This window comes from Passer domesticus, chromosome 13 (assembly GCF_036417665.1).
Source record: "Passer domesticus isolate bPasDom1 chromosome 13, bPasDom1.hap1, whole genome shotgun sequence".
NCBI classification, from domain to species: domain Eukaryota; kingdom Metazoa; phylum Chordata; class Aves; order Passeriformes; family Passeridae; genus Passer; species Passer domesticus.
Genome location: NC_087486.1, coordinates 4031963 through 4059477, shown reverse-complemented (window position 1 = coordinate 4059477; position 27515 = coordinate 4031963). Strand labels below are relative to the sequence as shown.

General features: G+C 39.5%; 1 protein-coding gene across 9 annotated transcripts in view; it reads right to left on the bottom strand.

Moving 5' to 3' along the window:
* Positions 1 to 27515, bottom strand: part of EBF1 (EBF transcription factor 1) — a 268328-nt gene that overhangs the window by 15250 nt on the left and 225563 nt on the right. For all 9 annotated transcript variants that reach the window (XM_064387562.1, XM_064387566.1, XM_064387563.1 and 6 more), the window contains exon 11: positions 15504 to 15592. In XM_064387562.1, coding sequence (XP_064243632.1) covers positions 15504 to 15592 — 89 coding nt within the window. The remainder of the gene's footprint in view (positions 1 to 15503; positions 15593 to 27515) is intronic.

Sequence of the window (27515 nt, the reverse complement as noted above, 5' to 3'; positions counted from 1 at the left end):
ATTTACTACCAGTTTGAGGGACTAAATTGAAGTAGCTGACTTCATTTACCTTGAAATGTATATTTTATGACATTATGTAAGTAGATTGAAAGGGCACTGCAGTTTTAACAATTTAAAGGCTAGAGCATGTTTAAGATGAAGCTTGAATATTTATCGTATATTGCACTTAAACTATATTGTATATTAAAATGCATTGATTAAATTTGTAAAAGGTATTATAAAAAAGGACAGCTAGTATAAGAGATCTATGTCTTTTAAAATCCAATTGATACTGCTCGTTACCACTGAGATGGTAACAGATAAACAGATAGAAGGGTGGACAGAGCAGCAGACAGACAGAGCAAAAAGTGAGTGAAATTCACATTCTATAAAAAGAAATCTCTGCATAAGTTCAAGGTCTGTTATTCCAGATATTCTTTTGCTCACAGAAATTTTTCTTTGCCTTCATCTCCAAAGCCTAGATTTTCGTAGCAGTAAGTGGGCAGCATGTAAGGTCCTTCCAATTGAATATGCAAGTGGAAATATTTCCTGAGAGAGACAGAGTTTGACTAAAGCTAATGTCTAATTTATGGGGGCATTTGTCAAGGAAGATCCACTTTTCTATTACTGCTAAAAGTCTGACAGCTTTTGGTTTAGAATCAAGGGCTTAGCAGCATTTAGCTAGACCTAAGTGAGGCTCTTCTTTTTTTGCATTTCAAATGAGAATAATTTTATTTCTCCAAAAATCACAAAGGAGCAAATATTGAGAAAAGGAAAAATTATTTTAGTAATTAAATACGATACATCAGAACTCTGCACTCCATGAATCTGTACACCAAAAATTCATAGTCCGTTTTTACTCCAAACTGAAGCTGATTTTCTACTGAGAGAATTTTACTTTTTAATTTTTGAAACAGGCTCACAATTAAATATTTTGATCAAATCTTCCTGCTGAAGATGCCAAGAGGTGTCTACATACCCAAAAGAGGGGCTGAGCAGTAAATTCCACTGCAGCTTTGCATGTCCCCAAACTACTGTAGACAAAAATATTATAAATCATACTGGAGTAACTGTGCTTTTGAAGCACAAAGACAAAATTCAAACTGAATCCACTTCTGACAGAATGTACCTCGAACACTCCTGCACCTCTGCATATTTTGTTGGAAGCCTGCATTCCCTTCAGAAGGATTTCATTAAGAACATGAAACTTGCATTTCAAGTTTTATCAAGATGAAAACACTTTGTGTCGAGACTTATCACGACAAACACATTTTTGTTAGTTTTAAAAGAGACAGGTTATTTCTTCTTGTAACATCTGCTTACTTTTTATTCAGAAACTCTTGAAAAAAAAAATCCACTCTGTGTCCCAAAAGGGCTGTGAGTCTGGTGAGATAAAGGCTATCTAGAGTTACACTGAGTTGTTCAGCTTAAGTAACTAAATTAGATAATGTTCAAGGTACTCATTAAACCAAAATGAATTTTGTCAAGAAGAAGCTGACCACAATATATAACACTCACCAGCCACATATTGTATTATTGAGACCACCAAAGGATTTATGAACTCGTGGAGGGCGTGGGGGGGAAGCTGTTCCAGCATCCTCTGAGGCATTTATCTTATGTGTTGTCTGGATATCATATCACCTTCTAATGCTCTTTAGCATTGTAATACAAGAGAGAGCTCATTCATCTTCTGAGAGGGTACTTAGGGATGATGATGTCATTCATACTTCCTTGACTCTTATGTCTGACCTCCTGCCTCTGCCTTCTAACTTCCTACTCTCATGGCTACTTGCAAGAAAAAAACTCCTCTGCAGACTCAAAATGCTCAGCATCAGACTCCAGTTCACTTCTTCACCTTGGAAAGGTCACATTCTGAAATTTCTAGTCAAAATCACAGTAATTTGTGCTCAAACTTTCCCTTTGGTTTTCAGTTGGTGAAACAATAAATGTGATAGTTAAGGACATGGGTTAGAAGTAAGTTTTAAACTTACACTTGAAGTTTGTGTCTTTTAAAAGATAAAATTGTGAACAACTCTTTCAAATTTAAAGGCAAAACGAAGAGAGACATTTACAAGAATGCCAAAGATCTAAAATGCCAGACATTGGGCTTGGTACACAAGAGCTTCAGCCTGTCCAGAACCTCCCATCTCTCCCCACCAACAGTGAGCACTGCATTATTGTATCATTTTCAGCAATTATAGCTTTATAAAGACTCATAAAAGCCATTCAAAATGTAAAGTTCCTCCATTTACTGTAAGACTGAGGGAACTGTGCCAGCCTAATGGGAAGTATAAAATAACAGGGCCATTTCTCTAAAAAGGTATTTGTACTCACACCAAGCTGAAAACTTTTCCAACAAACAAGAAACTGAATGGTTTCAGTCCATATATTATGACTGAATCACACCAAAGAAGTAAACATCATATAGATACCACAAAGACAAGAAGGCAAAATGGGAGTGAAAGACCATGTATCTCACTTGAGGGGCAAAAAAAACTTTAGCTTACCATTGCCTACAGGATGGAAGTGCACTGAATTCCTGCCACTGATTTCAATGGCAGCTCCCCAGAAAACATGTCTACAGTGGGAACTAGAACCTTGGTCTTTCCAAGCCACTGTAGTCTCATCAGCCTCCACCCAAACTGAAAATCACAGTCTAAATGTACAGCACTAAAAACAGTCATGCATAACCTTACCACCTGCTCCACAATGAGCCAAGCTTATAAATAAAATATAGGAAGCCTCTATGAGGCAGCAGAAAGAACAAATGCTGAAGTGCAAATGGGAGCAGGCATTTAGCCATAAACATTGAGAATCGATGATTAAAACTCCTCTTAACCACAAAGGTGATAAATGCATACAGGGGAAACACACCCTGTCCAAACAGTCTTCTTTGCAAATACTGCTGACAAAAGAAGGAACAAAATTATGATGATCACCTGGAAGTCTGTCCTTGCAAGTTTCCCATCTTACGCCTCTTAACCTCCTTGAAATATGGTGCAGTTAAACACTAAAAAAAATATCAGCCTCCTTTTTCAGTCCACACCACTCATGCTGGTGGTCCCATTTCCATAAATGATGGGCACATAACAACAACAGAATTAGTAGCTAACACAGATGTGTTTTTCATCAAGATACAGGGTGGCATGGAATAAACCACCATTAATATGGTTGGTTTGGAATAACTCTTTGAGTAAATTGCCATTTGAGAGTTTGGATGCTCCCACCATATTACCAACTGAAGCATCTGGCAAGTAATTTGGAGGGTTTTGTTGCTAAAAGCTCGGGACTTGTCTGCTAATGTTAGGTCTCTAAATAAAGGGAGAAGAGATATGCAGAATTAAAATCACTCTGCGGGGACTTAAATCATCTTCTTTAGGAACTTTGGAGACAACAGTGATGTCATGACTCACATCCAAGTCCCTCTGATAGCTGGAGAACTTTGCTCCTCCTAAGTTCCTAGCATGATTTGCCCCCAGCCCCTCTGTTTACCAAGAAAAGGCATTTACAGCCACATGCAGGAACCCTCCAGAGCTGTCAGATTTTACCTCATGAGGCCAACCTACCCTTCATGCAGCCAGTGCAGGGCTGGGGGATATCACTGCATTGCACCCTTGTGTCTGCTCCCAACCTGCAGCACAGCAGCTGAGAGCTGCCAGGTGTCACTCGTGTTTGGGACTCACAAACACATCCCTTCAGGAGCCAACCTGGGGCAATTCTGTGGCCTCCCCTACAGCATTTCCCACAGATTGTCCTGCAGGGACACTGTCACACTGTCAGGGTCTAGTGACACATCCCCTCAGCTGGAACAGCTAGATCAGGAGAGGAATCACATTTTACAGCTCTACACAAACGTGAGGGATTTTTAGCATGGAAAGACCAGTTCTCCTGCATACACTCCTTTTATGCCATCCCATCATTCACGCCAGGGTCAGTTTGTCATATCCGGTGAATCACCCAAAGACAGTCTAATTAGATGCACAAATGGGTAAGTCCACATAATTTAGTGACTAACAAAAAATCCTTTGCCAACTTCCTTTATGGAAATCCCTCCATCCCACCAGGTTACAGTGACTGACACTATTCCCCTCTATCTAGGCTGCAAAAAAATTATTCCTGATTTATCCATATGAGCAAACAAATTACAACATCAGACACTTTTCTTTTATCTGACCTCAAAAGTTTGCCACAATGACCTAAAAGCACATTTTTCCTCGTAATTTTTCCTAATGCCCCTCCACTATAATCAGCCTCAGGGCAATTTTGGACGGGAACCTCAGACACTTATTTTTTGAAAATTTACTCCAAACTATTTGTATGAGCATCTATAGCACTTTAAAGCAGATGTTCATTATTGAGATTAAGGAGCTTTTAGGTTTGGGGGCTTTTTTTTGGTTTTGTATATGTAAGATTTTCTGATAATTCTTTCTTTCTCTTGTTGGTATTAACATTCCTATTTCCTGGTAGAAAATAAAGGGAAAAAGAAAATTATCGCTCAAAATCTTCTCCTGACTATTTTATACACATATCTTTTTGGGAAATTGTCAACATTCCCTTATGGAAGAAGGTTTTGAATCATTTGAAGGGTGTGGACTTAGGTAAACTTTTAAAGAATTCAGAAAAAATTAAGAGACACTGAATTCTGACACTGTCGTTCAAAGATACTGCACAGATTGTTTTAGAAGCTTTATTCTATGGATCATATTATTGTGTCCATTAGAAAAATTCCCTGGAATATTGGGGATTAAAAAAAGATTAACTGTGGCTTGTGACTTTGTGTATGGCACAATGCAGATAACAAATAATGTATTTGTAGGAGTGAAGAACTTTCCTTGGCAAATGGACAGGCTGATATCTATTTATATGATTTGTATACACAAAGACTTTCCAAACGCAGGTCAAGTCCTAACACCTTTAATTGATCTCACACTAGGTCAAACTAGACTGTATTGGGTGGCTTAATTCACTTGGCTGCATTTAAATCTATAGAGAAATATGCTTGGTAATGCATGGCCCAAATCCTGCTGAGGTAAATCAGAGGAGCTGTGTAGCAATTAAAGTATTAATTGCAGATATGTGTTTTGTCCATTTTATTTTCAGTTTGTCTTATACATTTACACATATAAATATCTAAACATGCCAAATTAGCTCTTTTGTATTAAAAAAACCCCCAAGTGTTCAATCACATTAAATAAAGAGCCACCTATGCTTTCTGTTAACAAAGGAGAAAAAAACCCCAACAAACTGAACCAAACCAAACAAAAACCCCAGCCTATCATTAAGATCTGTGAAACTGTCACTTTCCTGGATTGGATGCTTCAGGTGGGAAGTGTGAGCAGTTAGAAATTGAGAGTTCAGGTTACTTTTAATAGCAGGAGGAAACTGAAAAATAAGACACATTGAAATTCTGACCTACAATAATATTCCATTCTGTTCTGTGGAGTTTGGATGCATTAAAATGTTGAAATAGAGACCGGAATAATGTTGGTGGGTTTTAGTATTACAGTTAAAACACTGCTCAGTCACAACCCCTAAAAATGACTGCTTTCACTTCCATTTTATCATCAGCATAATTAAAAGAAGTCTCTTGAAAAGGGCATTCTCATTACAGCCAAGGACCACTTCAGACCCCATTGAAATGAAAAGACAGACCATAGATTAGGTGCAGATACAAGTGGTAATTTCTAGGGAAGCATAAAATACCAAATGTAACAACCATATTTTATGTGTTCAAAAGACTCACAGTATTTTATTGTACAAAGAGACTTTGGCTCACAAAGACAACTTCAACAAAGTGGCTCCTATCAGATATTCTAAAATAACTTCAAATTCCTTATCAGAAACAAAAGTTATTTTGTTTCTTGTATTATTATTTTTAATTTACAATCCTATAATTCAGCTGAAATTATCCAAAGTAAGTATAAATGTTGAATAACTACGAATTTAAGAGATTTATCCAACATGTCACAGAGGTAACACTCTATTTCTGTGTTCAGCTCCAGAAAGTAAAAGCAGGCACAGCACTTTACATGATCTAGGGCTCCTTTTTCAGTGTTGAGGGAAAAGTATTACCATTGTCACTACACCAATATATTTTATAGAATTGCTTCAAAATACTGACTTTTCAAAATACATCAATATTTCAGTAGCTTTTTTGATCAAAAAACCTCAGCACTCATGTTTACAGTTGAATAATGAAAGAAAATCCAGATAATCAAATTATGAGTATTATTTATTTCCTGTTTGTTAAAAATACTTTTAAACACATTTCATTTGTCTGAAGCTCACATTTGGAAAAATTTGGCTCCTCTAATCTGTCAAATCTTTGGACTGCAAGATGTTATGAGCAGATGAAATTATGAATCCAGCATTATTAGTGGAGACACTTAGGTCATCCTAAAGAACAAAATCAACTTCACAATTTCTGCATCTTGGACTAACATAGCAACAAAATATAGTAACAAAAACTGTGTTAAATATATGTGGCTCTACTTTAAAAATGCTTCTGGGTCTTGTTTTTATTCTCCTCTCAGCAAATATATCATGTGTTATCTGTAGTCACAAATGTATTCCAAAATATTCTTTAAAATAAATCCAAACTGCATTTCCATGTCTGTACAAGTAAGTTGAGATTGTGCTATTGTACTTAGAGGACATTCCAGTCCAGTTGAGTTATATCACCATAAGTTACATGATTGACTTTTACAGCAGAAAGAAAAGGTTGTACTCAAACAACTGTTATTGCCTCAATGGAAAAAAAAAAATCAATGAATGTAAAATGAACAAGAGATTTTGTCCAAGTTGCAGTTAATACTACTGAAGAGGTATGGATATTAAAAGGTCAACAAATAAATTAGTCCAAGTGTTATGAAATGAATGATTTGGCTTATAATTGTATTGAGTGCAAATTGTTCACTGCCTATTAGACCAGGTAATTTTTAACCATGGTGCCTCAATTACTGTTCCATGAGCAATAATACAGTTGTAAGAGCCACCGCTTCGATCGGGTGACCTGGGAGACACTCCAGGACAGCTGCCTCTGCTATGATGGATCACCCAGCCTGATCTCCAAATGGTGCCAAACCTTCCCTTCCTGGGAGGGGATCTCATAAAAGAAACATTACTGCTTGATTCATTTTACCAAAATGCTTGAGTTTTCTAGCGTCAGCAGCTGGGCAGAGATTGTGAGGCTCTGTATTTCTTAGAAGAATTACGACAAGAGGCATCCTATTGCTTCCTGCACTCTCTGCTAAATGGCATCATGATGGTTTGGAGATGCTTTTTCTGCCACTCACTTGGGCTGTGCTGTGAAAAATACACAGCAATCATATTTTACATCACCATGTAAACCACCACATAACACCTAAAAGTAGGCCAGAAATGGAGACTCTAGGTGAGATTATAGACATTACTTCACATTTCTGCAATGCCCCACGTTCAGAGATCTCAAAGTGCCATTTTAATGGGAGCAAATTAAACTTCACAACACACTTTCTAGGAAAACACACCCTCTTCTCCCCCATCTTCATCAGAGAAAGCCTTGAAATGTAGTTGTTTGGCTGAAATTACAGTGGGCTATGGCTAGAACCAAAGCAAGTTTTGCAGGGTGAGGTAAATCTTTTATTAGAGACACTGATACAGGCCAGAAAAGGTACAGTCAGCACACAGGAAGCAAGGATGGGCACCCAAAAACCTGTTTTATTCCACTTATGTCAGTCAGTCTAAGATATAACCACTCCCTACAAATCTTGATCTCCTCAAAAAAGAATCAATCTGATATTGCTTTCATGCAATGAAGCAACACCCATGGCTGCAGCTGTGTTTCCCCATTGCTCCTTGGGGCACGGTGTTCCCTGTGAGCCAGGGCTCAAAATAAGGCAATAAAGAGCTCACCAGGCTCCCCAGAGGACTGGGCCTTAAAGGATTGTAACTAGGCTGTAACTACACAGATCTGCTCTCTGCCCATATACAAAATAAACTGAAGAGGTAAATGCAAATCCTGAATTATCAAATAATCTGCACAGGAGAAACCACAATAATAAAAGCCTAATTAGAATAGATTGCACCCCATACAACCAAATCCTGTTTATATTGTCACTCTACTATATGTTTGATAAATCACTACATTCAAACAGTCTGTTGGGAGGGTGGTTTTCCATTTCATCTCTCCATTGAGCAAAAAAAGTGCCACATGACTGGAGTCTGAATTTCCATTTCACCAGCATCCAGTTGAACTGAATATTATTTGGCACAATACAGTGTACAACTGAGCCACTAAATGGCTGATTTACTAAATTATTATTAGATGAGCTCGTGCTGTTCCAAGCGAAAGTGCAGTCACTGTCTCTCTTCATGGTGTGTTCAAATTGTTCTGTGTTTAAATATTCAGCATGAGGCTAATGTGAACTGATGAACTGAGACTACAAACGTTCACTTTCGATGCAGACAGGGAGACAGAGATGCAACATATCATGTGGCCTGCGGAGGTGAAGATGATTTATGTTTAAGGATGCTGCTGCCTATTTCCATTAATATAAGATATTCTTAATTAGCTTTGTGTTTGATCCACGAGTTTGGAAATGTAGCTAGAAGGTAGAAAACAGCTCCAAAACTGAACATAGCTGTGTGGCTATGGAGGCATCAGAGTCCTGGTGAAACAGGTACTTGAGCCTGGATCTCTCAATAAAGTGCATGAGCTGCCTCCACACTTTCATTCTTTGCTCTCTTTAATATTTGAGCTGTAAATGAAAAGCATCACCTGCAATTCCTACCTGAGCATCACAAATCCTTGGTGTGTAAAGGACTGACCATGTTGTGTAATTTTATGACTTTCTGAGGTGAGCGGATATGGGGGAAAAGGAAAAATAGATATTTTTAAGAAAGGTTAAAGAAAAAAAACCCAAACAATTTCTTTACTGCCACCTGCTGGAGTTGACAATAACCCTTTGTCCCACTGAGAGAACAAGCTCCTCACTCGGAGGACAGTTACAGGGAGCATTTAAAATACTGTGATCCCAGACACTTACAGTAGATTAGAATTTTTTATTGGTGCTGTGTTGCCATAACAACATAAAGACAGCAGATGACTTAAGCTAAGCTTGCAAAGCAAAAGGCTGCTCATCTGGCAGTTAAAATGAATACAGTTCACTTCACAAGTTCCCCATATGGACCCTTAGTGTATGGTAATGAGGATACCATATGGTGGGAGAAAATGCACAGAGAACAATTGTGCTCCACTGGATGAGTGAAGTGAGCGGGAAGTTATGAGGAAACACAGGAGAGAGATTTGTGTGTGTGTGCTCTCTAACTCAAGGGTTTCTTTCAGAGGGGGGTTCTCTCTCTTCTTAATCTTCTTCTTAATATATACATGCATAGAAATGACAGAGAAACATATTGCACATTTTGCAACATCATTCATCATAAACTGTCAGCTGTGTTTGTAAATCAGCTTGGTAAGATCTTAGAAATTTGTAATTCTTAAAAGGTAAAAGTGCTAAGTTTTTAGACAAAGTGCAGGAAAATTTAAGCACTTCTGACAAGTAGAAACATTAGTGGTAATCATTTTAAAAATGCTTGCATCTTCCTGCCTGCATGTTTAGCTGTAAATAATGCCGCAATGAATAAAAGCTTTGAAAACGGGGAGGGGAGGAAGAAATGGAAAAAAATATTATTATTTTATTTCGAAAAGGATAAAAAGTAATAGATGAACAGAACCATATGCATGCAGAATTCTGCTGTAAATGTACATATGCTATACAGTACGCTGTACTAACCAGATCCCAAACCTGGTAAGACAGCTTGCTAAAGGCTGCAAAGTCAATTTTGTACTACACATGCTTCATAAAAGATGAATATAAATGCATTAGTTAGACACGGTGAGCTAAATTAGAAGGTCAGGCAGGGCTGGAAGGGCTGAAATATCACACAACCAATGACTGTAATTACTCTTTTTTTAAGTCTATTAAGTGGTGTTGTTCTATCAAGGCTCAGGGGTATAGGACATGAAGTACAAGATAAAGTAATGTGTATTTATTACTCCCACGGGATCAATTTACTAGATATTTTCAGCTCCATGGAGCAAAATACACAAATGCAGCCTTTGTTACTTTCTTCAAACTGTGGCTTTTTCCTCCAAAACCTTCTCAAAGGGACTGTGTTTACCTGTTTGGTGTCTCCCTGTCATCCTCACTTAATTGTTGTATTTAAAACCAACAAGGATGAGGATACAGGAGTAGAGAAATGTGGGGATCCCTCCTACAGGATGTTCAAACAAGTGGTTGGAGTCGCTCAGATGGAATGTGCAGACTAGAAAATCCAATCCCAGGCACAATTTTTACCCCAAGGCAAAGCAGAGGGAGGGAGTGGAGAACGGCGCAGAGCTCCTTGTCATCATGTTAGCCCTGATCTATTAAAAGTTTTGTCATAGATTCTAAATTACACCATCTGCTCTAATCATTTGCTGAGTAAATGCTGACCCAGTTATAAAGAAAGCTCAGTGAAATGTGTGTGCACACTGCTGACCTTCAGAAAGGAAAGGGCTCCTTGCCAGCCCCGTGTGCTGGCTCTGCCCTTCAGCCTCTGTCCCTCTGCTCTCTCCTTTCAGGCTCTGCATATTCCCAGACACCCCTCTGACATCCAGCACCCCATAAGGATGACACCTTCACAGCTACCTTGCCATCTCGGAAACTTTGATGCTCTCATGTTGAATATTTTCTATAGGATAAAGAAAATATCAGACCCCCTAAACAAGCTCCTCAACCAACTAAATGCTCAAACTGTTAGGAAACTTCAAACCCAGCTGTTGAGGGTTCAATACCAACCTTAACTCTGGTCTCACATTCCTGTAAATTTTACAGCAGAATGTAGAGCCCTCCAAGCACATCCCATGACCTCCTTGCTGTACAGATGAATTCCAACAGCTCCTCTTTACATGCCCCCACTTCCTGCCCACACTTAGTATAAAAGTTTTCTAATAATTCTTTTGTTACACTGGATGGGAAAAAAAAAAAGAAAAAGTGTTTTCTTAGCTGAAAATTACTAACTTAGGTTAAAATACAGTGTATGTTGAGGTAGTAGACGGCAGTCCTTTCTGGAATTTCCACTGGGTCTGTCTGAAGCAGCAAACCTGAGCTGCATTGTCTTCATTGCTATTTTAACCTCTGCTAGCAAGCCTGGGCCAACCACCCACATTTAGAGACAGCCTTTATTTGCAATATAAACAATACCCATGTCACGATGGATAAAGGGCAGATCAGTGGGGTTTCATATGGAAAAAGACAACTGCTTTTGCCAGCCTCTGATTCCTAATAACCACATGTCTTTTATTAGTGTCCTAAACGAGGAGCTGGGCTGTGTCTTGGGGGGGATTAATGACTGACCAGAGAAAAGGAGCTGAAGGGAAGGAGGATTCTGGTTACCTGTGCTCTCAGCTCAGCAGGGAGTCCCCTGAGCACTAGAGAGAGAAGCTCCACTTTCATCTACATGAAGAGAAACCACAAGTAAAGGTCCCTTTCAGGAGGGATAAGGGGTCTCCTGGAGAGCACTGAAGGAACAGACTGGGAGGGAGAGAACGTCAGATCACAGAGGGGGTTGGTGCAATGACTCGCTTCTCAAACACAGAGTGAACAATCTTCTGCTTAATCTAAATACAAGTGATGAGTTGTAGGAGTGGTGAAAATGGCAAATAAAATCTAGGAAATTGCATATAAAGAGGAATCGTCGTTATTAAATCATTTAGGATGGATGTGTTTTAAATCTAGCTCACAGCTGAAGCTGTTTTACAGCTCTAGCTGTGGAGTTTTAACAAAATTGCAGAATTGCAACGTGTCTGCCAGGGATTTATTTTAAGGATTGCAGGGTAGTTACATGAATGAACCTTAATAGACTCAACATGTTGTTGTGATCTGAACTCCTCAGTGATCTCCACTGCAGTTTATGTGCACAGGAACCAACAACACGAGTGCATTTGTGTGCACGTGTGCAGACACTCCAGATGGAAATGGGGCACACACACGTGCAGGGCTGTTCCCAGCTCCACACAGGCTCCCTACAGACTGCTCCTGCAGGACAATGACAGCATTTCTCAACCTTAGCATCACAGTGTTCCTTTTCTCTTATCCCCAGAGGTCTCCTGTTTCCTCTGATCTGCCTCCTGTCTGTATTAGAAAGGAAAGACTACACTGCCCAGCACACTCCTGGTACTTGATCTCACTCCAGGCTTTGGGTGCTAATCCCACCGCCTCTTGTCTCTCCTCCTGGTGCCTGTGGGTGTGGGGGTGTCTGTACAGACATGCACTTCTCCTTCCACTGGCTGCCTTCCCTGACCTGCCCTGGACAGAAGGGAACAGGATTCTGGCTCAAACTGGCTCCATAGCTCAGCTGCTAACATCAGCTCCCTCTCTTTTCTCCAGAAACTATATATTGCATTTCTACTTTAAGCACATCAGCTGTCAATCTAGCAGTCCAAAGATCCTCATTTCCAGGTGCTCCCATTCTCCTCACTGTGGGAGGGAATTCTCTACTGGAATTTGCCTGTTGAAGCACTGAGAAGGGGAAATTATTTTTTAAATTTTGTCTTTTTTTTTCTTTGCCTACTTCCAGCAGATAGTTGGAGCATTTAAAAAAATTCATCCTGGGCATAAATATTGAGCACTTTTGAAAATACTGGCTCTAAATTTGTGGAGATCAAACTTCTCTAAAAGCCTCAATGATTTTAGAAATGCTGTTAATTTCTCAGCTCTGGAGAGCAGAGCATGTGCTAACACTCACTTGATGGCCTCAACAATTCTCCTTGACTTCAGGGATAAGTCACAGAGCAGAATGCTCTTGATGGTCCATGGGAAGGGCAGCATGCCCTTATGAACACAAAAATGATTACCACTTCTACTTCTGGAAAGATCTCTAATTCATCAGTAATGTTTCAATGGAATAATGGCCACAAACCCTAGCAGCAATTAGAGAAATATTATTTGGGGTTTTTTTATTTAATGCAAAGGCACAAGCTTTTTCATGAACAGAAAGAGATGATGCGCTGTCAGGACAAGGGGGAAATGGAGGGAAGGATTTTGAGATCTGCTCTCCTCTCCTCTGTTCCTCTGGAACATTTGCCCTTTCTGCCCGTGGTTCCACTGTGGGAGCCATATGGCTTCCAACACTCCTCTAAGTAGCCACTGAGAATTGTCTGCAGTGGAACAGTGCCAAAGCCCTTCCTGGTTTAATGACATGGGGAAGAGCACTGTGCAGTGCTCACCAGCACAGGGCTCACACGTCCTTGATGCTGATCCTGGAGCCAGCAAGTGATGCTGGGAATTGAACCATCAGTGCCTCAAACACAGAAGTCGACATGTGCCAACCCCTGCTGCATTCAGCCTCTGTGCGTGGCATATTAATGAGACCTGAACTTGAGGTCCAACCTTCAAGCTTGCACAGAAGGAATTACCCAAAGACAAACAAAAAAAGTTCCTCTCTTCATCCTGTTTCCCTCTAAGCTAGCACAGTGTTACCAGTTTCTTCACTCACTTTGTCCAACCCTTAAGAAGTAACTTTTTTTTAGGCCATCACATCTTACTTCTGCAGATATAACCACAATTTCCCTTTATTTAAAGATCTGAAAAATTTGTTTAAAAGGTACCCTAATTAAACACATGAAACCAAGAGGGTAGAGGAGGGGACAGATGACTCACTCTCATACCTTATCCATAAATACCTGCTAAATTTCAGAGTCAGGATATGGAGCTAGGAGAAGCTTTCTTCTGCCTGCAGGAATGTGTGGTACCAGTCCCAGACCAAATGGAAAAGAGGAGGGTGCTCATCCTGGAGGCTGCATTCCCACATTTACACACCAGCACAAAGGGGCATTGCTGGGGACCCCCTCAGTGCCTCAGAAGCCAAAAAGGAGCCCAATTCCTGTTGCACCACAACCCCTGGCCACACAGCTCAATTTAAAATTGCCCAGTTTTATTTTACTTGAATTTCATGATTTAAATAAAATCTGTGGCCATCTAGTAGCCAGCTGGAATGTTGGGTTTAGGGAAGTTTTGCAGCAGTTCTTCAGGGCCTTGCAAATGCCTGGTGCAAAATGAAGGCTGGCTTCTTATTTTCTGAGAAACTATTTTTCTCCAGAAGCACATTTGCCAGGAGAGGCAGGATAGAGGTGAAAAAAAAAAAGCCCCTACAGAAGGATGCTCTCTTTCTTTGGAAAGGGTTGCACCTCTGGAGTGAAATTTGACAAGCCATGAAAGCTGTGTCCTGCTGCAAGTCTGTCCAAATGTTAGGGAAAGGGACAGCTTGCAGAGGGTGAACAGAGCCAATGGTAAATGTAACTCTCCAGGACAGCATGTTTCTCTGGTGGGAAGAGGGAAGGACAACACATCAGTGACCCCAAAACCACAGCCTGCAGCCTTCCTAGGCAAAGATAAAAGACAGAACAAGCCTGTAAAAAAAGTCACATACTGACTTTTATTTCTTTCAAGGAATTAAACAAATTAAGTTCCAGTGTTCAGGAAATCTTCTCACCTTTCAAACACTTTAGAAATGTAACTAATCAAAGCCTACAACAATCCCTGATGAAAGCCTGTGGACAGCTCAGGGATCTACAGAAGAAAGGTCACAAGTATTGCCCAGTCACAAAGGCTATACTGCATGTACATTAACTGAACAATTCATTTGTCTCTGTCTCAGGTCTGCAAATTCACATTTTCTTTTCCACAGGGAGTGTTCTGACTCCCCAGCTCACTCAGTGACAGCAGATAAAACACGTGGTGGCAGCTGGCCACAGTGACTCCAGATCATCAGCATTGCTCAGAGCTCCTGTGGACACCAGCAACACTTAAATCCCCCACCTCTTACTCCAGTATAGCACAAAGGTCACTGCAAATTCTTGCAAGGTAGCACAACCAGATCTGAGTGCAATACCAGTGCTTTCCCAGTACAAGAAACCTATCTGAACAATGCTGTTTTTCCCCCGCCTTTTACTTGACAGAAATCAACAAAAAACCTCACTAACTTTCATGGCAACAAACATCACTTCAGTACACAATGCTCTAATTAAATCAGCAATCCTGAAATAAAACAGTATATAATCATTATTACCCTAAACCAATACATGCAGCAGCAATGGAGTCACATCCAATTAATTTGATTTTATCAATGGTGAAGTTCTCAAAATTATGCTGGCAAAGTGCTACTGATATCAAAACCAAAAGGCATCATTATTCCATGAAAAAACTGCCCAGGTCCCAAAATGGTAACCAAAAAAGATGTTCATTGTTACATATTTTAGGACATAGAGAATGATTTGTGTTTAAGAAAGGCAAGAGCTGTTTGAGTTAGCTGTGACTAAGATAACAGAGTTCTCCTAAGACTCCAGTTGCTGGCTGGGCTTTCTTGGTCATGCCTCTGTTTCAGCTTATCTGGGTTGGGTACCAAACCAGGACCATCATATTCACAGAGCCTTGCACTTTCAGACAGAAACATGCAGCAACCATCTTTAGCATATTTAACAGAACAATAAACTTTGTGCTGACCTTTGGCAAGCGTTCGGGGTCACCGGGGTGCCGGGGGATAACCTTCTGTAACCTTTGGAAACCATAGTCAATGGTGGGTTCGTTCAGAGCTGAAACAAAACAAACAACAGCGTGAGGTGACAAAGGCAGAGCAGGGGCTCAGGTGACAACAGGCAAAGGCACCACGAGACCACAGCAGGACCACAGAAAAACCCACTTTGAGCTCAGCAGTGACTCAAGTCTTGGTCAAAACACTGCTTGAGGTTGGTCCTTTGACTTCCACCCAAACTTTCCTACTTCAGCTCCTCCAGCAAAGCTGCTGGAAGATTTGGGATGTTGCATACATCTTCCAAACAGGAAGCAATTATTGTCTCTGAAAGGCTCAGTGTGATAAATACTTTACACCCCATGTTTCATGTTGGTTTTTTCATATTATGAGGAAGGTGATTGGAAGGCAAAGGTAGTTCCTATCCCAGTGCCTTTCTTCTTCCAAATTTCATTATACTTTTAATATGCTCCATGTGCAATGTCCGCAAATAATTTTGTTGTGAAATACAGGCAATTGTCTTGGCAGAGGTTTTATTTGTTACTCATTGACACTGACTTCAGCAGCTTAGGCTCTAATCAGCACTAAACTGACCTAGAAAACTTAATCATTAAAAAAAAAAATACATCAATGTTTTTAGTTCATCTTTCCCTAGTCCTTGTCCGATAAAATGGAGGTGAGAAATGGTGAAAGTGGAACACTTTAATCTTCATGAAAATGTTGGTCTGTCTGCATTAATGGAAGCTCTGATTGTGTCAAGCCTTTAAGCACATGCTTATCTGTAAGCACATACTTAAACCCATTTGCTTTCAGCAAAGCAAATTTGAGCATATTATGTTTTTTATATGATTGCCTATAATTACAGGGGACTGCACTGAATGACCTTCTAGCTATATTTCCAGTCATATGATCACTTTAAAACTCAGATGTTAGTGAGACTTCAACATGTGCTTAGAATTTCCTAAGTGCTTTGGTGAACTGGAACAGTCAAGTATTCTCAAGCATCTCTAAACAACAGCACATCTTGACTCTCCCATGCCAATAGAGATGTGGAAATATTCCACAGCAATTTGTTCGAATTTTTTGAGTTAAATGGAAAAAAAAATCAATTTGAATGTGGATTTTCATATTTTCAACCTTTTTTTTTTTTTGGAGGAAAAAAGTCTATATTTTTAAAGTTTTGAGTCACTTTAAAGTTTTTCTTCTCTTGTCTTAGCTTATTAATAGCAAAAAAATATGTCTTGCACAAAGTCTTACTAATTTATGAATATATCATATTTTTGTGAGGATCTTATTATGAACTCTTTTTATGCAGCTAGAATGATGATATTTGAACACTGCAAAAAGATTGAGCATTAAACTCCATCTCTCAGCCTCAACATGGCATAACCTGTCCACATTTCCATGTTTTAAGTGAACATTTTTCGATACTCCTAAAGATCTTCACATTATCATGAAACCAGTATCTAATCCCTGGATTGTTTGTAATTAATTAGCATTCCATGACAAGCCACAGAACAATTCCTTTAAATTACTGTTACTTTCAAACCACATTTCCACAGCACATGGTCCAGCTGGCAAGCAAAGGGTCAGATTTCCATCTCCTCCTGGACCTTTGGCACATCCCACCTCCATGAGCAAATCCAGCAATGCTGCTGCAGCCTGAGGCAGAGGAAGGTGATGCTGAGGGATGCAGGCTGACCCAACATGGTGAAACACAAACGTGGGGCTGATGGGACTGCCTGGAGAGGCACATGTCCAGCAGGACCTCAGCATTCCTCCAACATCAGAAAGGAACCTTCTGACCGTATCCTGAAATTAGTCTTGCAGTATTATGGTAACACCAGACTAGAAATCCTTCAGGATTTTACTTTCTGAGATTTTTACTACCCCAGAGGTCATGATAGCCCTCCAGTCTCCTTGTTTGTTTGGGGTTTTTTAGGTATTTCCTTTCATCGGGAATATCTGAATGTGATCTTTTATTTCTATCCAGGTCATTATACAGAAGGAGTGAGCATAAGGATTTTCCCTTGCTTTGGCCCCTTTCAGTGTTGGGATGGTTTGGCCTCTTTTTCCAACATTTTCTTTCACACCCTGGCCCACACTGACCCTTCTGCAATGTAGTTTTGCAGAAAATATCACAATACCTTTATTTGGAACCCCCTGGTTTCCTTACCTCTGAGTTTACTTACAAGGCTTCTTAGTTTAAACCTTTTTCAAATAAATTAATTTATTGCTATTTATATTTTTATCAAAAATATCTGTTCTCTGAGAAGATTTAAAAAAAAACCAAAAAACAAAACCCTACAGTTCAAATTTAAATTTCTTTTGCAAATACATTCAAAGATTTTACTGTGGTTCTGCCAAATGTGTTTCTCCTCTAATTCAGTCTAGTTTATGGCCATTTTCCCTCTAGATCCTTTGGGAAAGTAGTTACTAAATTCTGCAATGTTATAAATGGAGGCCAGTTCTGAAATCCCCCCAGAGTTAGCAGTCATTTTCTCATATCTTCCTACACATTCAACACATTTGAAATCCACAGAGTATTTCCTCTGAGTATTTTCTGAACTAAATGGCCAAAAAAAAAATGTTAATTTTATGGTCCAATCTCAGAAGGCATCAAGCATACTGTGAGAGATAGTGAAAACTTTCTGCTTCAAACAGCTTCAGCTTTACTTTAGTGGTGGGGAGAGGCTGCACACAGCAATCTGCAGGATTGGGTCCTAAACTGCTATTGTTAAATACCACTCATTGATCTATAACCCCTCAACCTTTCAATCTTATATAAATTTTAAAAAAAATAAAATAAAAATAATAATAAAGGATCTTTAGCTGCCTGGACATCTGACAACAGATTGGACAATTTCAGCCCTCCATGCCTTGTTCATTTACAACCCAAATGCAATTAATCATCTCTCAATGAAAGAGATCTGTTCACGTATTTAACCCCACCCTCAGCATTAAACCAGACCAGTTATGTGTCAGGAGGTGGAAAAACTCCAAAAAAAGGGAATATTCTCATCTCCAAGCACTGCAGAAGAGCTGCTACAAGGTCAGACAGCACCTCCCTGCAAGGCTTTCCCCTGCCCCAGGACACGTGGCTGCTGAAGCCCATCCACAATAAGGCATTTCCTAGTCCTTTAATTCAAATAACAGTTTTCTTTCCATGATTGGAAAAAAAAATCAATCAGAAATACAAACTCTCTATTTATGTTCTTGCCATAGTACATTAAAAACAAGCTAACACATATGGTATTTAAAATGCATTCCCATTACCTTATATTTTAAAAGTACCATTGAAAGTACTACTAACTTTAAAAAACTGTACTAAATTCAAATAGGTCCCAAGGCTAATGGAAGCAATTTGTATACCAACCCAAACTGACTGGCCCACTTTTCAAAATACAGGTATGATAATCTTGTGGTTTTAAAAGGACATTTAAATTGAAAGACTGTGAATTTAGTACATAATTATACCAATAGAACCCTTTAACTTGTCAACTTGTAAATCTAAAAGGCTATCAATCATTTCTAAAGAGGAAATAAACCTTAAAATTCTTTGATTGACAGTGCTTATTTTTTATGTGGAAAAAAAAAAAAAGGAGTAAAGTGGCCAGAAATCCATTTACAAAAGTACATTGTTTTACATAGGTGAGTAAAAAGCCAATAATTACACCTCCAAAAGACATATAAATCAAGGTAAGTACTTTTCCCTCACTTACATATTTTAAGTTGCAGTAAACTTCAGGTAACTTTTTATTAAAATACTTTTCCAAATGCAAAGCTTATTGAAGCCATTAATAGAGTAGCATTTTCATTTAAGCTAATATAATCATTTTTGCAAATACAAGATTTAAGCCATTTTTCTCCTTCCAAACAATAAACTTTCAGCCTGTCTCTTGTGTGAATTAACTAAAATTACACCCAGGTGTACAAAATCTGTCTATCTATCCTAGTGTATGAGTTAAGGCACAATATTTATTATTCTTACCATTTTATGAATTACTTCTTAAACCCTTGAGGAAGAACTTTCTTTCAAATTAGACTCTAACAGAATAAGCCATGAAGCTCTTTATGCAGTAAGTCTAAAGCCATAACTCATAAAATCTAAGGCTTTTAATCAAGAAAATGCACAATGTCTGTAGAAATAGGGATGTGTACATTATAGTCACCTTTTCAAAGTCCAACTTATGCTTTTAACAAAAATGCTGCTCATGCCTCTGAGAAAAAATGTTTCCATCATAACCATGATTTCAAATTCTCCACAAATAATTTTAATAACCACATGCAGATAATCCACCATCTTTAAAAGTCTCTTTTTTTAAACTAGTCAGTGGAGGGCTTTTTTTAATATTTCACATAATGAATTCCTACTGTGTCAATAAAGCTTTGGTTGTTAATTGAATGACTGTCTGATGTATCTGAGAGAGGAATTTGTTTCTCTGGCCATGCTGCCAACTCCCAGCAGAATGATAGACACTTAATATCAGCAATTAAAAGGACCTGTTCAAATATCATATGGAATTCGTAGCTTGGGGTAGTGTAGGAGAGCCCTTCACCAAGGAAAACTCATTCAGCAAATGCAGAGAGTAATTGAATTAGACACATTTTAACATTATTATTCAAAGAAAAATAAACACACACTACATAGAAGCATTATGGAAATATTTCAGAATGTAAAACATATCCAGTTAATTTGTTTCCCATGCATTCATGGTTTCATTTATTCCTTTTATTTTTCAGCCCTTGTTTCTTTTTCATTCTGTTTGACCCAAAACCAATGAGAAAGCAGCACTTAGACCTATGAACTTCCCATATGCTTTTCCAGTGGAAGAGGCTGCAAGGAGAGGGAAGGGACCCTGAAGGCTCAAATAACCCAAAAAAAAGGCTGAAGGCTACAAAAAAAAATTGCTTCAGGCCCACAGGTCTGACCATCCCTGTCTCAGAGGAGAAATCTGGTCTTGATTTTTTTTAAGTGAAACACTCAGAGAAAGGCTGAATGTGGGAATTAAATATCCCACAGTGTCTGCTCCTGTGGAGCACCAGGGAGTCGCTGAGCAGTGGAATGGAAGAAGCTGCTTTAGACTCTTCCTCTGTCTCTTCAGAAATTTATTTTGTAAATTTGGCTTTACAACAAAATTAGACAGCTGCTGACAGGTCCTGAATTGCAGTGTCAAAGAGTTGGGGCTTTGGGGTCTACACAGTTGGTTTGGGTTTTTTTCCCTGTCCAATGACAGAACTTGTCAGAATATAAATAGGTGATTCTGTGGCCAAGACACAGAAGGTTTTGTGTCTCAACACCTCACAGCCACAAAAGACTTCTGCTGCAAGCCTCTGACCCTAACAAAATAAAACATTGACTGCAGAAGATGGGAATAGGGCAGGACAGACCATAACAATGTCAAACTCCAGGCACTAAAATGCCTTGCTAAGGCCCTGCAGTAGAGCAGTGCTAGTGGATGGTGCTATAAAACAACATTTTGACACCAAACCCAACAGCTCTTATGACTCTTTCTGCCTGCTCTACAAAGACAGCAACAAAATCCCACTTCAAAACCCCACAACCAAATGAGAAAAAGTCTGTTCGGCAAATCTCCCTGCAAAGACTTTTCCTTTGCTAATTAAAGCTCCTTAAATGAAAACACACAAGCATTTGAACTATTGGTTGTTGTTGTTGTTGTGAATTTGTCTTGCTTTTTCTAAAGTTTTCTTTCCACTGACTTTCCCTGGAGTGTTTATTCCCACAAGAAGTGGAAAATGGAAGTGGGACAGCGAGAGCCTGCACAGAAAGGTCTGGGCTAGAAAGGCCCTTCCAGTGTTCACCCAGAATTTCCTTGTTTTTCTGGTCTTGGTACTTAAACATGCTCCTGTGCACTGAATTTCCATTTCTAAAATCAAACTGTGACATCATGACGTTATTAGAAATAGAGATATCCAAAATGCAATTCCTACATTTTATTGCCACGTAATGCCCCAACAGACAGCGAGGAAAATGCAGAGCTGAGTCAAATGATAAACCCAACCCAGAGCTGTCCTGAGCTCCCCAGTGACTGCTCTTTACTTGAACTGAAGATGCAATAGACCCGTGTTGGAGGCAGCTCCACCACGTTCATCAGTGTTATTACAGACATGATAGACAGTGTGATATTTTCTTCCTGAAAAAAATTTTTTTCCAGGAGCTTAGAACCAGAGGAGCAATTCCCTTCTCTGCAGCCAGTGGAGGTGCTGAAGGTGCAAGGAATGCATGTCCTGAGCCCCGTATTTTTATGGAAGTTACAGAATGTGATTTTGAGATCCATCTAGCAGGAAATATGTGTTGGTTTCCCCAAACACAACAACTCTGAAAGTTCACTCATAGCAACCTGCAATCTGGCTTGGGGAGAAAAAAAAGTCAAACAATTTGTGAGCTTCACAGTTTCTTCTTCCTCTGACTGCACTGACCTCTTGTCTAATGGGGAAGATTTGGCCTTAAGGGAGTCTGAAACAGAATCCAGTTTCAGGCACTGGAATTTAAACATCCCAATTTCTCAACAGGCTGGTGGAATTCACTGGGGATGTGCCTACAGAGGGCCAGAAGGAAATTAATGCATGTTGGTTACTTCATCTGGCCATCCAGGTTAATTGATGCAACTTTGGCAGCCATTATAAAAGGGGATAAACAGCATTTACATGTGAATATTTTCCAGTTTTTCAGACACATTCTGGAGGTGCATGTGAGTAGGCAGCAAAAGATTCACTGAAAAGGGCTGGTTCTCAATGACTTGCCCCTTCATTGAAATAAATAAATATATGTGCACACATAAACACAAGCACAGAAATGCATCCAAGCCAAGATTTACAATAATGGGTGTGTAAGACTCATTATAAGATCTATATTTAGACCTACTTTAAAACATTTTAAAAATAAAGACACTGCATTTATTTTTAAACTGTTGGCTCAGAAACAGATGCAGAGATGTACCATGCAGAGCGTGGGAGATGCTAAACTGTCACCTCATGTAACCTTTTCTTTCATTCTGTATTCTGCATATTTTCAATATTTTTTCCTTTGCATGCACTTCTCAAATTCCACAGTGTAGGTGCAGACACCTTTAAAATTGTCCTAGGGATAATTTTGGATAACATACAGGTAGGTTTTTTTCTTTTTTCACCCTTCACAAAGTCCTTTGGAGTAGACAGTATTGGAAACCATCCTTGAAACTTGTTTGTATGCAGAAATATCTCCTTTTGAATATTGCCTCTCTCACTTTTAACCTTGTTATTTCTCATAATCTCTTCAGATTATTAAAAAAAATTATTACCAGGGGATGCATAAATGAAAAACTCAGTGTCCTGTGTGAATTCCTATCACAAGCTTTTTATCCTAAATTTGGCCGTTTCTCAGAACTGTAGACTTCTGACTTGCAAGCGCACTATGGTCAGAGCAAAAAAGAATCTTCAAGAGAGAAAATTGGAAAAACACCAGCTATCACATCCAAAATCTCTGAAAATGAGACTCACAGGGAAATACAGGTGGAGCTGAATCATAAAAATGAGATGAATTATGCCTAGCTGTAATGAATATTATAGGTGTGGTGCTCTTGGTAGAGGCTGACCTGCTGTGAGGTTTAATTTAGGTCTTTAATCCCTCTCCATAACTAATTTAAAATCCCTTGAGAAAACAATAGTTTCCACACACCTTTATTTCTAAATATTAACTTTGACTTGTCTACATGAAATTGCAGTGAGGCTACTCACCCAAAAGTAAAAGGACCATTTTGGCTACACCCCAGATGATGCAGCAAATTGTTTAACATAGAAACAGTTGAGTTTGTTCTTTTCTAGTTTGTAACATTTAAATAGAAATGTATAATCTGAGAGTTTTCAGAAGTCCCTGATTTCAGCAGCAGATATATCACCTGCTTCCATGGCTGTTCAGGGTTTGGGGTTTCTTTTCTGCAAAAATGTTGACAATAAATGTTACCAAGGGTAAAAAAAAAAAAAATCATCCCAGCCTGTCTGATAAACATGTTTCCCTGCCCTCACACCCCAGTGAGCACTGTGACACTATACTTTTATCATCTAGTGTGTGCTCAGAATGAGCTTAGAACAGCAATTGCCAGGAATAGGCAGGCGATAAACTGCATTGATTTAACACATCTTGTTTTCAATCATGCTCGGATTTTCTGAGCACGCATTTTTCCTGTACTTCAGCTTGTAGCTTTTATCTGACGAGCTGATCCCTTTTCACTGGAAAATGAAAAGGTCGCACAATAAGACACGGTTTACTGGAACTTGAGCATGCACCAGGGAAAGTATTTTAGATAAATACTGTCAGACACAGTGGAGCTGAATTTCAACAACACAATTGCTAAACAACAATACTTATTACTCTCTAGAACAAGCCTACAAGCAACTTATGGCTTACAGCAGGGGAGATCTCCGAGTTTGGCTCAGTAGTTAAAGAAACCTTATTAAAGGTTGTTTAAAGATGCAGCATTGCTTTTGCCTTATGTGCACCTATCTGCCCTACCCCAGGACCAAACTAACACTCCCTCAATTCCTGTCCTAGGTAACTTATAAATTATGGAAAACCACACCAATGACTTTTCTTATTCTTTTGTCTTTTTCTTTTTTGGCAGAAAGGTGATTGACTACATGCTTGATTTAATTTAATCAAATGGAGCACTGGTAAAAAATAAAATTATCCAAATGTGAAAGCAATTTAACTGAAACGAATTCATTAACCAAGGTGAGTCACTGAGGAGGTCAGTAAATAAGCAAGGAGTAATATGGCATAAATCATCCACCAAAGACCAAGGTACAGGAGGCTCAGAAGAATAATTCTAATTCATTTCCCTCCTCCCTCTGAATGATTGCCATGATCCTGACCAATACAGGACTGGAAGCAAAATATCCTCACTTTTTCCTATCAGAAGGGGCAAAGAAAACTTCCAAGTTATTTTTTACTACACAGATTATACCCAAGGAAAGATACTACCTATTCATGGAAGATGCAATACAAAAGGAAGTCCCAAAACCAAAGCTGCATCCCCGCAAACCTCCTCCCCATTTCTCAGCAATGTCAGTGCACAATTGGTGTGAAATATTTATGTTTCCCTTGCTTCTCCTGAATATGCTTATTACTCATTTAGGTCCAGCACAAACTCATCCTAGATGAGTCCAAGATCCTGAACCAGTTTAAAGCAGAACCATTCTGGCAAATTGTCTGAAACTACACTGACACTGGCTGAAGTTTAGCTAGTCTAGTGCATATACACATCAGATAGCCAAGCCTCCAGCTCTAGTCAGAACCATCCATCTTTTGGATATTCCACTCACATGGTAAGTTTTACAGAAAAAAATATCATAAATATTATTTAAGTTACATTTTTGAATTATATTTTTAAATAGGCAAGTCACAAGCAAAGGGATAGAACTCAAGAAAAGCATAAAGTAAAATCCAACTGTGCATGCAATGCCACCTCACATTTAGTTCCATGAGCCTGACTGCAAGAGAACTCACATGAGCATCGATTTCTCCTTCTCACCTGGCAAAGTTTTGGGTTTGTTTTTTTTTTGCCAGAGGAGTAAGTTGAAAATCCATGCTGCATTTTAGGGTTATCTCATGCAGCACAGACAAAATTCTGATAGGTCTTCTCCATTAAGTGCTCATAATCCCAGGAATGAAAGTAACTCATTTCTTCCCAGGGTGCCTGTTAACTGAGAAACTCATCTTAATTGAATGCACAGCTCAGTTAAGCATCTTCACACCCGCAGCCCATTAGTGCCCCATGGGCAGCTCTGCCAGGCCCTGCCTGCCTGGGGCTCAGCAAAGGAGGGGATGGGATGGAGCTGATGAGCAAACACGTCAAGGGCTGGTGCTCCTGACAAAATGAGGGCTCTGGGGCTGGACTGGCTTTGGCTAAATTATCAGCATTAGATCACCTTGCCAGTCAATTACAGAGGGATCAGCAAATCTGCCCCCAAACACGAGCTCAGCACCCCTGAACACGCCTCAGAGAGATCACTGGTCTGGAATCTGCAGCCTCACAGGGAGAAGGGAAGAGGAAGCAAAAATAATTGCTTATATCCCTCCCTTCTCATCCTGCCCCTCTTCGACCCTCCCAATTTACCTTCTAGAAAATACTTGGTAAACCAGGGAAAGTGATTATGGAAATGAAAATATCTGAGGTGCAACCTACAAAGCTGATACCTCAAAAAAGAAGGTGTAAAAGGCAAGGAAGTGAGGAACTAGCCTGAAACTCGCTGTCCTGTTATGAAACTCTCCCAGTATTTCATTTACAGCAGGAATGAATGATTCTTCAGTGGTCACTGCTGAGTTTGGGATGCACAGCAAAGCATCTGAGCTGTTTGATGGCACCCCAGAGTAGTAGCACATCCCAGTGCTTGAACTGGATTATTTTTTCCAAAATTGGAAATATTAAAATTTCCCTAATTAACACAGAGGCGGAATACACAGATTAAAGATTGTGAAATAATCAATAAATAGAACGAAATATGTAAAGTTATGTTGGATAACCAGATACCATCACATAGGTTTATAATCATGCACTAGTACTTATTTCCTAATTTTCTAGATCTTATTGGCAGCCTATAGGAAAATTCAGATCTCAGCTCTGAAGTTATTAATAAAATACCTTCCAAGTAGCATAGTATTGCTATTTTCTCTTGTATAAAACAAATACCTGCTTTCCTTCCAATTCAAAAAAAAAGCAAACCTCCTGTAATGGATTACATTATTCTGCACAATTTTTTTTCTAGTAGATTTCATAAGAACTGTTGTCATAAAAAATTGCCACCAAAATCTATGTGTATTGTATTAACATGCCTCAAAGTTCAATACCAACACAAACAGTATCATCAGGTGATAAAAACAAAGATACTGCAAGTGTGACATGAAAAAAGAGTATTCGAATGTTAAAATCTAATTTAGCAATTTGTAAATTGCTGCTCTAAAAGGAGGAATTTAGCATTAATCTTGCTGGAAGTGGCATATTTATCAGGAACTGATTTGCAGCTTTCCAGGCAGTAAGCAATGATATAAATACACTTCTGGGTCCATCAGCACTATGCAAGAGTGAGCTTAAACAGACAAACTCAGGGAGGCCCTGGCTGTGTGAAGGATTGAGCACCTGGCTGCCAGAGTTAATTAATGTGCACAGAGGATGCACTGATGCTCCTGCTCCAAACCAGCTCCAGCACAACTGCCCCGGGGTATCTCTGCCTCCTGCTCTCCTGGGCAGTGTATCCCAGCTCCAGGGAAGATTTTTTCCCTCCTCCCACATGTGCATGCCAAGCCCATCCCCTCAGGACACCTTCCCTTACCAACGAGGGAAGGGATGGCACTGCAAAAATGTTCAATATCTTGGGTATCAGAGAAAATCACTTTGGTTTTGCACTGGAGGCCCTGTGCTGATGCTGGCCAGCCCAGGTGTGGGCAGCTGTGCCCATCCCTGCAGAGCCTGGGCACAGCCAGGGGGGCTGACCACACCCTAGAGCTCTCTCAAGGGAGGAGATTCCCACCAGTGGGGTTTTCTCACTGTTTCTCACTTGATTTCTACATTCTGTGTGGTCTCTTCCCTACCTGAGTATGATACACACTCAGTGGTAAAAGCAGTTGTTGAAAATAAACCCAAATTTTAGCTGATGGAGTAACAAATGGACCCTGACAAGGTTCTGTGCATCCTGCTGGAGCAGATGGATCCTCACTCACTGAAGCTGGGGGAGACACAGCAATGATATTTAAGTCTAGGACATGCAAACTGGTTGATGCTTTCTTTAAAAAGCAAAGGGAAATGCAATGTCACCTTTTCCTTCCAAACTTTGCTTGTTGCACAAAAAAAAAGTGAACGAGCAAAAGAAAAGGAAAAAACTCCCATGGGATTCGCCTGCTCTACCTGTCATTTCCTTTTGTTCCCTTTCCTTCTGCAATTCCCCCCACACCAGCAACATAACAGAGTTCCCTTCAAAAACTACTATTTCAG